Here is a 13,705-nt window from a genome sequence, read left to right as displayed (position 1 = left end):
AATGGCTGTTCAATGGTGTATCTGTATCATCCTGGGTTCCTCCTACCCATTGCCAGCAGAGGCACTAATGAGCAAGTGTGCCTGACGACTGGTGTACCCTCTCATCCCTGGAAAGCAAAGCAGTCTTTCCAGGTCAGAGTAGAAGCGCACGAACAGAGCAGTGTTAGGAAGCCGGCGGTACCTGCTCTGTAAATAAATGACTCCAGTTCCCAGGGTTGCCCATCTGGAACTTGCATTAACACACTTCAAAATAAGTTTTGGGATTTTTTTTTTAATCACCATACTTTAGTTTTCATATATTACCATGGCATCTCATGCCGGATTAACTTGAGGGAATGGAAAGGAAATAAAACTATCCTCATAGCTACATGTTGCTTTGTTCTTTAAATATGGTTGTTCTCAGTTATCAAACATCCTTGATATCTCTGTAATGTTACCTTTTGCTTTCAGATACAGGAGAGTGGTCACAGGTATCTCCACAGTCTTGTGACACAGGTCCAGGACCCCGGCATGGTCACTCAGCTGTGGTTTATGGCACAGGCATGTACCTGTTTGGCGGACTGATGGGGCTGAGTGAACAGAGGGACCTATGGAAGTGGGACTTTACAAGCTGCAAGTGGTCCACTATCAGAACAAGGTAAACCTCATTCATTGTCATACTAAATAAATTAGTGAAAGAAAAGTGAGGCCCCACCCTATAGCATTGTATCCAGGCAAACAGAGCTTAAAGTAGTGGAAGTATCGGAATCTTTGAAAATTAGACAGAGGACTAAGGAATAGAACACCTGGAACAATTGTTCACCCCTGTAACACACAAGAAGATCTTTGCAATTTCTGTGATTTCTTAGGGATTTAAGCTAACTGCATTGGATCAGGTTTCACTGTTCCTTGGATTTGAGTTTGAGAATTAGGGAAATAGAGCAAGTATGGAAAAGGTGTGTCTTCTGGTTGCCCTTATTTTTAATAGGAAGAGGCAGGCTGCAGAGACTACGGGGCCCACGGTGGGATGTTGCCATTTTAATCAAAGTAAAAACTGTCCAGATTGAGAGGGAGCATTGCATCTTGGGACCTCTTGTCTCTGTGGATCACCCTTCCACATCAAATATGAGGGTGGCTGCAGTCTGCTGCATTTTATGTCAGGAAAAGATCCTTGATTTTTGGGAAAGTTGCCAAGGCAGCTCTTAGCTGGACAAAGTTTTGATGCCCCAGGGCCAGCAGAAATGTGATGACCATTTCCTTTTCCAACTGAAATAATGAATATTCTTGTTCTTCTTATAAGCACTAAATGTTGCCTGTCCTTGTGTTTAGCCAAGGACCTCCAAAAGTGGTGGGACACTCTTCTGTGGTCTTTCAAGACTCCATGCTGACTTTTGGTGGAGGGATTTCAAATTCTAGGCCTAACAACAGCCTGTGGAAATACCATTTCAGTTCCCAGACGTGGGAAAAACTGGCTAGTACAACAGAGGTAATTCTTTCTTCTAAAAGGTATCACCGCATCCTGGGAATTGGTGTTGGTTTCCAGCTGACGCCAGGTTTCTCTAGGGCATCCCCCATCAATCACTGGTGTCCAAAGGGGAAAGAGCCTCAAAAGTCGCCGGCAGTCTCGAAGCAGCGTGCCCATTTTCATGGCTACTTTCGCCAGCAGCATGTACACCAACCATTCAGCAACGATGGTGGCACCGAGATAGAAATGAAAACCTTTAGCCAGCCTCTGGAGCCATTGGGCTTTTGCTCATTCCAAACCTCTTCAGATGCAGAGCTGTGCGCAGACAAAGCACAGAGCATATTTTCCAAAAATGAGCATCTCTCCCATTGCAGCTCTTCCAAAGAACAAGCTCTCACTGCCGCTGAAGTTACAAAAAACAGGAGAGGAACTGACTGTTGGCATGAGAGACCTATAAGCGTGGCAATTACCAACCATCCTGATATGCTGCTCCTGATTGGGGGCAAGCCTCTGTCCAGTCTCTGTGAAATCTCACTCTGGCAAATGGAGCTGAACAGCATTTAAATGACCTACACATACAGAGGGAGAAGAGAGCCATTTCCACCTGCTTCTCAGCAGAACTACCAAGGAAGTATTCTATCCAATGGCCTACTGCACATTCTGGATGAAAAATAGTCTTCCTAATACCTGACCTGAACTTCTTTTTATACAGTCTCTGTTCATGCTCCTGGTTTTATGTGGTGGAGAGACTCCTACCCAGATGCTTGTGGGATCCTCTTTTAACCCAAAATTACAGTAGATCTCCTTGCAACCCTCTCCCTGAGGTGAACCTGTTGAGCTCCTGATTCCACCCTTCTCTATAGTTGCCTTGTCTTCTGGCCAATTTCTAAGTCTTTTTTTAAGTTGGTGGCCAATTCTGTGTATAGATCATGGAACCCTTTAGGTTAGAAAGGTCATAGAATCCTAGTGCGTCCTTCTAGGCCTTACAAGCACTATTTATAGAGTAAAATGTGCCAGTTCTACCTTGATTCACACCCAGGCAACCCCATCAACATCAACACAATGTATATTGGGACAAAAGTTGGTCTTGATAAATTATTATGGTATTGGTTAATACATCCAAATAATGTTCAAAATTATGCATTTAAAATGCTACTGCCACAATATATTTGTTTCATTTAGGGGACAGATTGCAGGTGGCGAACACAGGTCAGTGCAGACAAATGTCCAAGAGTCAGACTTGAACAAAGGAAGAACGTATTGTGAAAGGTGTGTTAATGTGCTACCGTGAGCAAGTCTGTGATCTGTAAACAATCACAGACCAGGTTAAAGCTCATGCATGTTACTATCAGGAGCAATTAAATCCTTCTTTATGTAATGATAGCTAGAAGCAATAGGAGAAGAGTGCATAAGGCACTGGGCCATATGGAAAAGTCTGAGCAGGTCTGAGGGTTTCCCTAAGGGGCCCTCTTGCAAACACAGAGGCTAGAAGATTGTTTGGCAAGCTGTGTATGTGTTCAAAAAGAAAAGTGAGGAGAGTGCAAGGGAAGCAGTTGTGAAGATGGCCCAGAGAGGGAGGAGAGACAGAACTTGCTGCAGAGGAAGACTTGGAAATTGTTAATAAAAAACTGCCTGTTTATTTCTACTGTGTCCAGGGAAACAGGACTTTGTGTTCAGTTTCTGTAGTGAAACAAGACTGCATCGGAAAATATCCCTGACTCATATTACCAATTTATCCTTCTAACTGAAACAAACCTCCAAGGTCCTGAATACTGGCTCATCATCTGGGCCAAGCGAGCAGCAGTATTATGCTATTTAAATGGAAGATTTGGGGGTTTTAAAACAGAAATAGACCAGCATACAGCAGCCATAAAATGAGCAAATGAGGTCTTGAGTTGTATTAAACACAGGGACTGAAGATAACACCAAAGGAGTTATATTGTTCGGCCCTGGTGGTACTTGGACCCCAGTTGACTGCTTTGTGCTATGCTGATCACCAAGCTGCAGGAAGCATATGTGGCCATGGAGAAGGTATAACATAGTGCTGCAAGATAGATCCTAGGACCGAGGACATGATAAAAGGCTTGGACATTTTCTTACTGGAAAAAGAGAGCTTTTAAGTGAGCTTTTTGGTTGAACAAAACTGACTGAGAAACTGTTCATGCTGACAGAGCTCAAAAATTGGGGCCAGAGTCAAGGGGAAATGCCACTTCCTTTCTAATTTCTGCTTTAATCCTTTAGCTCTGTCATTTTTAAAAAACTGTTTTCACATGCCTTAAAATAGCAAAGTGCATATCACACATTTCTCTTCTACAGTGAGTGCAAAGAAAAAAAAGAGCATCTCCATAGAACTCAGTTGTGGCTCTCCTGCAAATGCTGGGAAAAGTTGAAAGGTAAAAGTACTGAATTTACATACACAACTTATTCCAAAAGTTTTTGGCTGGATGCTGCCATCTCATGGCCTGATCCTGAAGAGTCTGGAGCACCCTCAATTGCCACTGAAGTCAAGGGGGACTCAGGATATTCAGCACTTTTCAGGAGGTTCAGAACTTGGCAAGTTCAGGGTATTTTTCTCAATTTCATGATGTTTTTAATAATCTATTTTTATGACCCCTGGATGTGTAACTTGTAACAAAGGTCAAACATAGCATAAATGAACGAGGTGCAGATATATGGCAAAAGTGTTTGGGCCCTAATTTTATTTAGGATTTATTTTAGTATGTTTAAAAAAATCCCCCTCCATCTAGTTTCATTAACTAGATGTGTCACTTCTTAAAATAGTCACAAAACTTCTGCCTGTATTTGTCAGCCTAGCCCACAGAGCTATTTGATATTTCCATATAAATTAACTACGGAGTTATTTAACTTAATGGTTAATCTTTAGCTTTGCTTATTACTGAAGTCAAACTTTTAATGATACTGGTAGCAGTGTTATCTTAATACTGGTTTGAGCAGGGTAATAACCATGGAATTATTTCAGACTGCTGTGAAGGCAGCTGGGATGTACATTAATTCCTACATCTGGAAAAGGAACACTTGTAACTACACCATCAGAGTACAGTAGTACCTCAGAGTTGCAAACACCTCAGGAATGGAAGTTATTTGTAACTCTGAACAAAACGTTATGGCTGTTCTTTCAGAAGTTTACAACTGAATAATGATTTAATACAGTTTCAAACTTTACTATGCAGAAGACAAATGCTGCTTTCCCTTTATTTTTTTAGTAGTTTGTTTAACACAGTACTGCACTTGCTTTTTTTTTTTTTTGGTCTGCTGGTGCCTGATTATGTACTTTCGGTTCCAAATGAGGCATGTGGTTGAAAGGTCCGTTCATAACCCTGAGGTTCTACTGTACTAAGCCTGCATTACTTTTCTACACTCTAATTCATGATTTTCTACAAAGGGTTTTCTAGTCTCAATCACGGACTTATTTTCACAAATTATAAACATCAAACAAGGCATCTAACCTCTTGATACACAGACACAGGCATGTTTCCAACCACTGATTAGATGGTGGAGGTTCCAGGGGCCTCTAGGATTGCCCAGACTCACAAAACAGTCTCAAGTTCTTCAGTAGAAATGTATATATATGCTATCTTTTGCGTTGGTGTGAAGTGACAGATTACGGTGCAGGCTCTGACTGAACCCAGCTCCCTAACACTTGGGCTCAGTGACATATCAGAGTTAAGCATAGGCAGAGCACAATAATCTTAAATCAGATGCATGTTTTTATGTCAGCCCGAGTGAGCTGTATGGACCATATTGACTTTTATCTTCTCTAGGATTGACTGGGGGGAAGGGGGATGTAGCCGCAAAAGGCAGCTGTAGAGCACCCCTAGATGCCAGCAGAGACTGTTCATTCGCTGGCTGACTTACTTCTAAATCTTTAAAAACAAATGTGATTTGATACTGGAAGGGAGGTTTTGAAATTCAAAGAGATGTGTCACAGTCACTTACAGACAGGAGCTCTCCTCTGCGGGGGCATCCGAGTGCCTTTTTGCCATGAATGTTTGTATTCCTCGCCTGCTGCCATAGCAAGCTGCAAACAGCTTGAACTGAGCCCTCAGTAAGCAATATTTGCTTTCAGCACTGCATTACTGTCCCTGGAGCAGCTTTCATTTCAGTGCGTTAGTAACAGTTACTGTAGTTAATGGCTGCGGTAATGTTTTCCAGAAACCTTGAATAGTGTCACCCTGCCCTTGCTTGTTACCTAGTAAGATTTTCAATGAAAATGTTTATTTCTCAAAGGAGGGGAAAAGTTAGCCAACTTGAACAAAACACTCCATAACCCCGTTACAGCTGCTCACCCTATCTATATATGAGTTTGGCAAGGATTCAGGAACTGTCATTAGTTTAACTCTGGCCCAAGTTAGTAATGACCAAAAGTCATTACCATCTGGTGGCACGGCAGTGGTCTGTGTGAAATAATCAGTGGATTAGCTCCAGTTAGTAGCTATCACCACCATTAGCATCTTTGTTGGCAAGTTGAGTGAAGGGACTCATTTCTCCACTAGAGCTGCTCCTTAAGCACAGGGAGCAGGCCAGCATGGGAGAGGCTTGCATTGCTGCCATCTGTCCTGTATCTCTTCACTGGCTAAACATACTGTTTTCCAAGGCTTGAAACATTTCATAAGCAGCACACTCACTTTACAAAGTGAAAGGGTATAACCAGACTATTTGTATTAACCTCTTCTGGGACTGCAAATGTATTGTTATAGCTTGAAAAGTGAGACTATTTTAAAGTCTCGTATATTTATAGAATTAAGATACAAGAACAAATCTGTCCTTATTGATTTAACAACTTTTTGTAAGACGCAGTAAATCTACATTAGGTCAGAATATTCTGATTCTTTGTTTACCGTTGGCTTCTCCTGAGCAAAAGAAGAAACTGTGTTTATCAATATCGAGGGCAGGGCAGTTAGCTGCAAAATAGACATTTTATTGTGAATGATAAGAGACAAAAGTAAATGTACTTTTTCTCATTCAATAAAGTTATGTTAAGTCAACCTGTTTCATGGTTTTGTTTCAGAAGCAGGTTTGAAAAATATAGTTGAGTTAGAGGACGTGGAAGCTTTGTAGCTTTTGCTAGAGCTCTCACTTCCTTCTGATTTAACTCACTCTTTCCTTTAGTTATAGGGCTAGAAGACAATTTTGACCTGCTCAGCTCTCACTTTTTTCCAGTAAGGGGTAAGAAGTAGTGCCTTCTTGGGAGTCATGTTCTTAAATGGGTGTAGCTGTGAAAGGGGGAGAGAGCGCGTGCAAAAAATAATCCCATTTATTTTGACATTTTCCTGAATTTAATTAGCAATAATTGGCCTGTTTGTTTTCCTACAAATAGGTCTTCAATTCCCTCAAATCCTCCCCACCCCACCCCTTTTTTTTTTTGACATCTCCAAGTCTTTACCTTGGGCTAATGAACTAGCAATTAAAAAAGTTATATTATAAACCTCCAACTAAGCTATATACATTTAGGGACTGTGATGGGGTGTCTAGCCCACACAAGACTGGAAGGGGTTAAGATGGCCAGGTGGGCCAATCAGTTCCACAGGCTGCACCTGGAGCAGGAGCCAGGGAGCAGGAAATTGATTGGGAGCAGACTCACGAGGACAGAAACAGGAGGGGCTTGTATAAAGCCCAGGAGCTAGCAACAGAAAGGGGCAGCAGGGAAGTAGGCTGCAGTCTCTCCCTGGGAAGAGGGAGGCGGGGGAAGCCAGGAAGGTGGGAAAGCAGCAAAGCAGGTCCCTGCAGGCCTTGGCTGCTGACAGAAGGACCCCTGAGCTGGAACCTGGAGCAGAGGCAGGCCCAGGTTCCCCAACCAGCCACTGGGGATGTGGCATCGACAGGCTGAAGACAATGGACTTTCTGATACGTTCTGGAAAGACTTTGGGTACCCCCCCACCCCCGGGAGGAGTGACCTGGCTGGAGGGATGAGTCACGAAGAGGAGGGGTCCGCAGGGCGAGAGGATGCCAGGAGGGACACTGCCTAGCCAGAGTTAATCCCCAGCACAACCAGCAGGAAGCACCACCAGTGGTGAGTTCACCCGGTGACAGAGGTTTCAAAGGTGTTCAAGCTCCCATTTACACACTTAATAACCAGCTTTTCAAACGTGTTCAGCAACCAATAGCCCCCATTACAAAATCTGGAACTTAATACTGTGAGTTATCCACATGTTTTAATGTATCTTAAATTGCATTTTAGTTTTAGTCACAAATGGTCACAGACAAGTCTGTGATGGGGGTCAGAGTCTTAACCTATTTAGCCAAGTATGGGTTAAAAGTCTTTCCATGAACAGAGTATCTTCAGCAACACTACCTCAAGCAAGGGGCTGCCAGCAAACCTTAACATTTGCGGAGAAAAATGTGGCTTGTATTGGCTCGGGCTAAAGCTTTATTACAGATGACACAAGAACTGTAACAAGGATAGAGTGTTTGATAGTCACACCGTTTACCTTTTGCTTTGGTTTCATTGGAGCAGTCTTTCCTACACTGACTCTTGGCTAGCCTGCCCTGCTAAAGTCACTTTCGCTGCCTTACAATTCTGTGGAAGTGACGTTCAAAGGAAAGATGACTCTGGGAGACCATTGTGAACAGATGTGGTATATTTAAGAGAAAACTACAATAAAAACAATTCACGATTGATTCTGAGTGGACTACAAATCACAGTTCTTGTTCCCATGTACAGACTCAATACAAAGCTCAGTGCAGTGCCTCTAATACAGTTTATACATTGGCTATCGTCGTGAAGCAGGAGGGTGAACTTTATAAAAAACCAAACAAATAAATTATACGCTGAGCTATTGTCAAGCTTTACATATAAAACGTAAAAATACAGTAGCTAGTGTGATTTTTAACAAAACTGTCTAGCTAAAAAACATTCTTACATACTTTGAAATAAGTTTGTCCAGTTAAGGATAATTAGTAGTGTGTGTAGGAGGAAACGAGAGAAGCAAAGTGCTTAGCCAGAAAGTAAAATGGCTGGGAATGTCACAGAAGATTCCTACCTTCCTCCCGCATTGTACAATGCCCGCTCCCTACCACAAACCGCACCCTCCATGGTGCTTCAGCACTTAAGCTGAAGACGAATATCCTGATGCCTAGTGTCAGATGCTAATGCTGAGTGCTCCAGATCACAGGTCTCAAATGCAGACTCTTCAAACTGCCTGGATTTCACTGTCTAACCATAAAAACCTAGTGTGCTTATAAAAGTCATTTAATTTTAACACATTTGAGTAGGGGGGCCTTCAATTATTTCTAGAGTCCTAAGAAAGATTCAGGTAGAATAATGACTTCTCTGGGCCAGAAAACAACTCCCAGAGCTTAGCAGACCATAATGTATCTCCCAGCTTTTCACATCTTCAAATGGCTGCTCTGTTATAGACATTTTTAAACATGCCTCTGATGAGTCGTCTTGTGAAACCCATGCTCTTTGCTACTCTGGGTTATACTTGCATCATTAACTACAAAGATTTTTTAAATAAAAATTTACTGTTGTCCAGCTATTTGTGAAAAGCCTTGGGTGTGACAGAGCGTACTGCTAACAGAGTTTGCTGCTAATCCAGGAAGTTCTGATAAGACATCTTGAGTGACAAGGTGTTGGGCTGACAGTTGAGCTTTAAATGTTAGTCAAGAGAGACAGCTGCTAGGTGAATGCCCTAATCTCCCACAGGTTTGGATTCTAGCATCACACGTTTACTACTTGACAATATAGCCCCATGCTACTTCTGAAGGGGAAGGATGATTACGTAGTACAGCATCTCCTGCAAGAGGCAGGAATGTGCTGAAGACAAAAAGTGAGGTGTGGGGTAGGGGAGAGATTGGAAGGAGAACAAGACTGAAAAGAAGAGGTTTGGATAATAACCCAGTTCAAATTTGGATTTCTTTCCACAGAGTCTCTTTCCTGGAGCAGCAAGTTTTTCCCTTCAAAGTTATTTGTTCAGAAAACAGTCCAAAATAAAGTCCTACTGTGCTACATAGACTAATGCTCAAATTTGAAGAAATTCAAACTTACGGATGTAACTGGCTAATGTGTAAGTACACCTCTACCCCGATACAACGCTGTCCTCAGGAGCCAAAAAATCTTACCGCGTTATATCGAACTTGCTTTGATCCACTGGAGAGCGCAGCTGCCCCCCCACCCCCGAGAGCTGCTTTTCCAAGTTATATCCGAATTTGTGTTATATCGGGGTAGAGGTGTACTGCTTTATACTGCCGGTCTTACTTATTAGCAGAGCCATATTCCTTTAGTTAAAGTGGTAAAGAGGCCCGTGGTTTTGGTCTCCAAGATCCTGCACTCTAATTCTGATGCCACATGTATATGGCATAACTGAACATATGATGTAAGTAGCTATGACATTTATTACATAAGCATTTCAATGGAAATTATTACTCGAGGAGTTTAGACTCTCCAACCTGCTGCTGTGAGGCTCCTCAGATGAGATCGGTGCTAGAGCCATCACTTCCTTGAGGTTAATAAGGTAAATTAGTTTCTATTTACATTTCCATGATCAAGGTGGTCACATGGCCCAGGCACCCTTCTGCAATGTGTTTACAATAGTCACATTTTAATTCCAGACATAAGAAAGTATTTTACTGAAATCCGTTTGATATCTAGAAACTAAACACCAACACAGTAAAAGAGGAAGAAGCAAAATGCAACATTTAATTACTATAAACTGGAATAAGCATCAGTAAAAAGTGGGGTGATGTTTTCGTAATTCAAATGGAGATTAAATCCTTCGTTCTGGGAGTTGGGTTTTTCCCTATTTGAACACCACACAGTGAGTGGCACATGTTGCCTACTTCTCACGCTTTTCTAATTTTAAAAGGGCTGTTTTGCTGTACTTTGTAACTGTTCAACAATGTCATCAAATGTCCCAACAACAAATTCAAAACCTGGACGGCAGAATTTTATAGATGAAGCACTAAAGTTAAAATAACTAAATGCCAATGGGCAACATTTTACAGGCTAGCTGGGCCTTCTATACAACCAGTAGAAAACAGGAAATGGTAAGAAATGCCCCCTTCTGAGTGGACGAAAGGCAGTAATTGATACTCTATAGGTGTCACGGTTCCTGTATTTTTCTTTGTTTTGGTAAATATGGGTCCTCTGTAATGTTACAATATGATTCAACAGCCAATCAAGGCTACTGCACTTCTATCTGCCATTTTGTAAATAACATTTTAGTGAAACAAAACTATAAGCATCAGATCATCATTGGAACAGAACAGGATTTACAGATCACAATTTTCCAAGTGACTAGCAATTGTGTGTGCCCAACTTGACATTTAAAAGGCCCTCATTTTCAGCAAGTGGGGAGCACTCACCCTCTGAAAATCAGTGGTAAAATCCTTGTCCCCCTTTAAGTCATTAGGAGTTTTGCCATTGACTTTGAGGGGGCCAAGATTTCATCCCAAATATCTGAAGCTGAGCACCAAAAATCCAGGCATCTAAAATCACTAGTTACTTTGGAAAAATCCTGGCCATAGTTCTAAGGGATTAAAAAGATCACACTAATTAATTCAGCATTAAACTGTTTAGATATTAGGGGCACAATATTTTCACCACCATGTATAATTTATTGGACACAGATGGTCACTGGGAAGAGGAGGGGGGAGGGATTGCACATACTATGCACTATGCTTAATTATTTTATTTTGTTAAGAGGCTACTGAGGCTAGTGCACAGTTCACTCCAACCTGCTGTATCAACCAACAAACTTGATTTACATTAAAATTCTACTGTCATCTGTCCGTTCACAAAACCAACAAATCTCTCTGGCAGGTGATGCTGCTGAGCAAACAGGTTAACAGGAAGTGCCAAGTTTCTCCATCACAGTAATGGCTTTGTTCCTGCACCTGTAGCTTCCCATTGCTGCAGCAACCTTTCTGGGCAAATGTACTAACCCAGGCTAAGATATGAACCAGGAAGCCATATCTCTCCAAACCTGCCACAAAGCTTGGACTTGAAGAGTAAACAATCCAGAGCTCTACTACACTGGATACAGTTGAATGGGGAGCGAGCAGAACCACCGCATCAGGCCTACGGCAGAAGTTCAGCTTTGAGGATGAGAAGTGCGGGAGTCAGTGAGGACTTGGGCTGCTCAATTCCTCTCACAATCAGTGCGCGGAGAGCGTGGGAAAACCTGTAGTACCAGCCACAAATCACTAGCACTGGTTCCTGTAGCAGTACCCGGGAACCACTGTCCACACATAGTTACAGGCTGGTCTTCCAAGCCCCACTGCTAGTTACATTTTCTATTCTTCCCTATGTAAGGCCCTTTTTTTTTTTGGGGTGGGGGGGAGGGAAGAAGAGACTGAGGAGTGACAGTGGGCCATGTACAATGAACAAGATCACTCTCAATAAGCATCTTGCAGACAAAAGTACGACAGCAGCCCCTGACAGAATCAGCCACATTCAGCAGCAGCAAACTCTGTTATGTTGAGGGAAAAATCAACCCCAAACTAACCCATTCTCATCCACCACCACAGTGCTTTAGTCCAGTTTTTATTTTCCACATTTAGAAACGTGCAGATTTTAAGCGAGCAGGAGTGAAATTGGGCAAAAGTTTAAGAATTTTCTTTAAAAGTGTTTCCACCAACATGAGCTATCTGCATGTAAATATTTATAAAATACAGCACTATGCAGAGACTCGCCTCTGGCCCCAGTCAGAAACAGAAACTACCCTCCTTGCTATTTCAACCATGCATTCCTGTTCGGACAGGGTCACGATAAAGGACATCAAATTATTGTCCAATTGGGCTCCCATTTTTCTCCTTCCTTTGACCTTCTGTTAAAAGTTTTCTATAGCACTCCTCACCATAGTATCTAAATGCTCATCTGCGTGGTTTCTCCTGGGGACCCTATTGCCTGCAGCCCTAATGGGCTCTTCAAGCTAACTTACTGTCCATATCCTAATCCTCCTTAGTATGTGGTAGCAAACACTTTCACCATTAGTACAGGAAGGTCAGCACTTTGCAGTGTGTAGTCTGGTCACCACTCTTGCACAAATGGGTGAACTGCCATTAGGAGACATTTGACCCTTGATCCTCTTTCTGTCCCCAGCTGACCTCTTTCCACTCTCACTCCCACCCACACCCGATATTGAAGTTTGGAACTGAATACAGGCAGGATATTAACTGTTCTGTTTGTACGCTTGTGCCACTAACCAGCTAGTTGAGTGTTCCTAAATAACAGCAGCTGGAAACACCCACAGATCCAAGATCAACAGTGAAAACTCCCTCCTAGCCCTAAAATATATAACAGAGACCAGCCTTTGGAGAGTCCCTGTGTTCATGCCCTTCATCCTTAGGTCTTGCTTCAGCACCCAACTAGGATGCATATCTATTGCTTAAAATACATCTAAACATGTTTGTTAAGTCTTCTAGGAAATTAAGATGTCTGGGGAAAAATAAGGGACCTCCCTACCTTTCTCTTGGAATGCTAAGCTGTTTGGCAGAAGAATTTTTCCTTTCTCTGGCTACGAAGAGCAGCTTAAATTCAGTTACTGAGGTAAATGGGCACCCATGGGCTGGATTTTCAGTTCTTTCCAGGTGCTGTAAAGAGAAGGTACAAAGACTACAAAGAGGGTTAAGGCCAAGAAGGCTTGTCCATGTTGGTACAAAGGAAAACAGAGAAGGGACATTCACACAGAAAAGAATGGCCTTGACTGTATAAAATTACCATGATCACTATTAGTCAACGTTTATATTCATAACCAGCAGGTGGCCCTAGAAGTTCTTCTAATTTCTCCAAGAGTCAAGTTATGAAGCTCTGGGCCACGACTTTTCACAAAGCTAGTGGACTGATATCAGAGTGAACACTTTCCATTTATGAAGCAGTAAAAGGTAAAGAGACTAAGTCGAATGCGGATGGAACATTCCTAGATTTCGTTATTCATGCCCAGAACTAGTTCCAGTGCGTGTTTCATCTCTCCTGAGAGAGAAGCTCGTGCATCCTTGGAGCTTTATGTCCTAGTTTATACTATAGTTCTAGCTGAACTGCAATAAAGGTGAAAGTTTCCCTCCAGATTCTCAGCAAAGCAGCTGGTTGTTTGTGGCCACATCCAGCAAGAGCTTAATCCCAGGTAGGTCCTTCCAAAGGGCTCCCTGAAGATGCTAGAAGATTTGAGTTTTCAGCAGATTGGAAGCACCTCCTCTCAGAGTTCAGTGGTGAGTAAACATTTCGGCCTTATCGCAGGATCCTCCGTGACGGGGCTAAAAAGAGGAAAGCAAAGCAAAGACCCTGTAAATACACTCTTCCAC

The 13,705-nt window shown here is 42.4% G+C and overlaps 2 protein-coding genes across 14 annotated transcripts in view; one reads left to right on the top strand and one right to left on the bottom strand.

The window, feature by feature from the left end:
• Positions 1–6,450, top strand: part of LOC311528327 — an 80,819-nt gene extending 74,369 nt beyond the window's left edge. For 5 of the 8 annotated variants that reach the window (XM_084643208.1, XM_084643209.1, XM_084643210.1 and 2 more), the window contains 2 exons: positions 451–637; positions 1,309–3,900. In XM_084643208.1, coding sequence (XP_084499334.1) covers positions 451–637; positions 1,309–2,008 — 887 coding nt within the window. In that variant the 3' untranslated portion in view covers positions 2,009–3,900. Of the gene's footprint in view, positions 1–450; positions 638–1,308 lie in introns of all 8 variants that reach the window. The other 3 variants (XM_084643214.1, XM_084643213.1, XM_084643211.1) reach the window with 3 other exon arrangements.
• EPB41L5 (erythrocyte membrane protein band 4.1 like 5) overlaps positions 1–13,705 on the bottom strand; it is a 113,001-nt gene that overhangs the window by 10,362 nt on the left and 88,934 nt on the right. Inside the window, exon 26 of one of the 6 annotated variants that reach the window (XM_084643206.1) lies at positions 8,021–13,657. The exons of the other annotated variants lie outside the window; for them this stretch is intronic. Coding sequence (XP_084499332.1) covers positions 13,600–13,657 — 58 coding nt within the window. The 3' untranslated portion in view covers positions 8,021–13,599. Of the gene's footprint in view, positions 1–8,020; positions 13,658–13,705 lie in introns of those variants that run through there. 6 annotated transcript variants of the gene reach the window in all.

This window comes from Lepidochelys olivacea (genome assembly GCF_965140295.1).
Source record: "Lepidochelys olivacea isolate rLepOli2 genome assembly, chromosome: 11".
NCBI lineage: Eukaryota > Metazoa > Chordata > Testudines > Cheloniidae > Lepidochelys > Lepidochelys olivacea.
The sequence above is the reverse complement of the archived record's forward strand: the minus strand, read 5'-3'. Positions and strand labels throughout refer to the sequence as shown.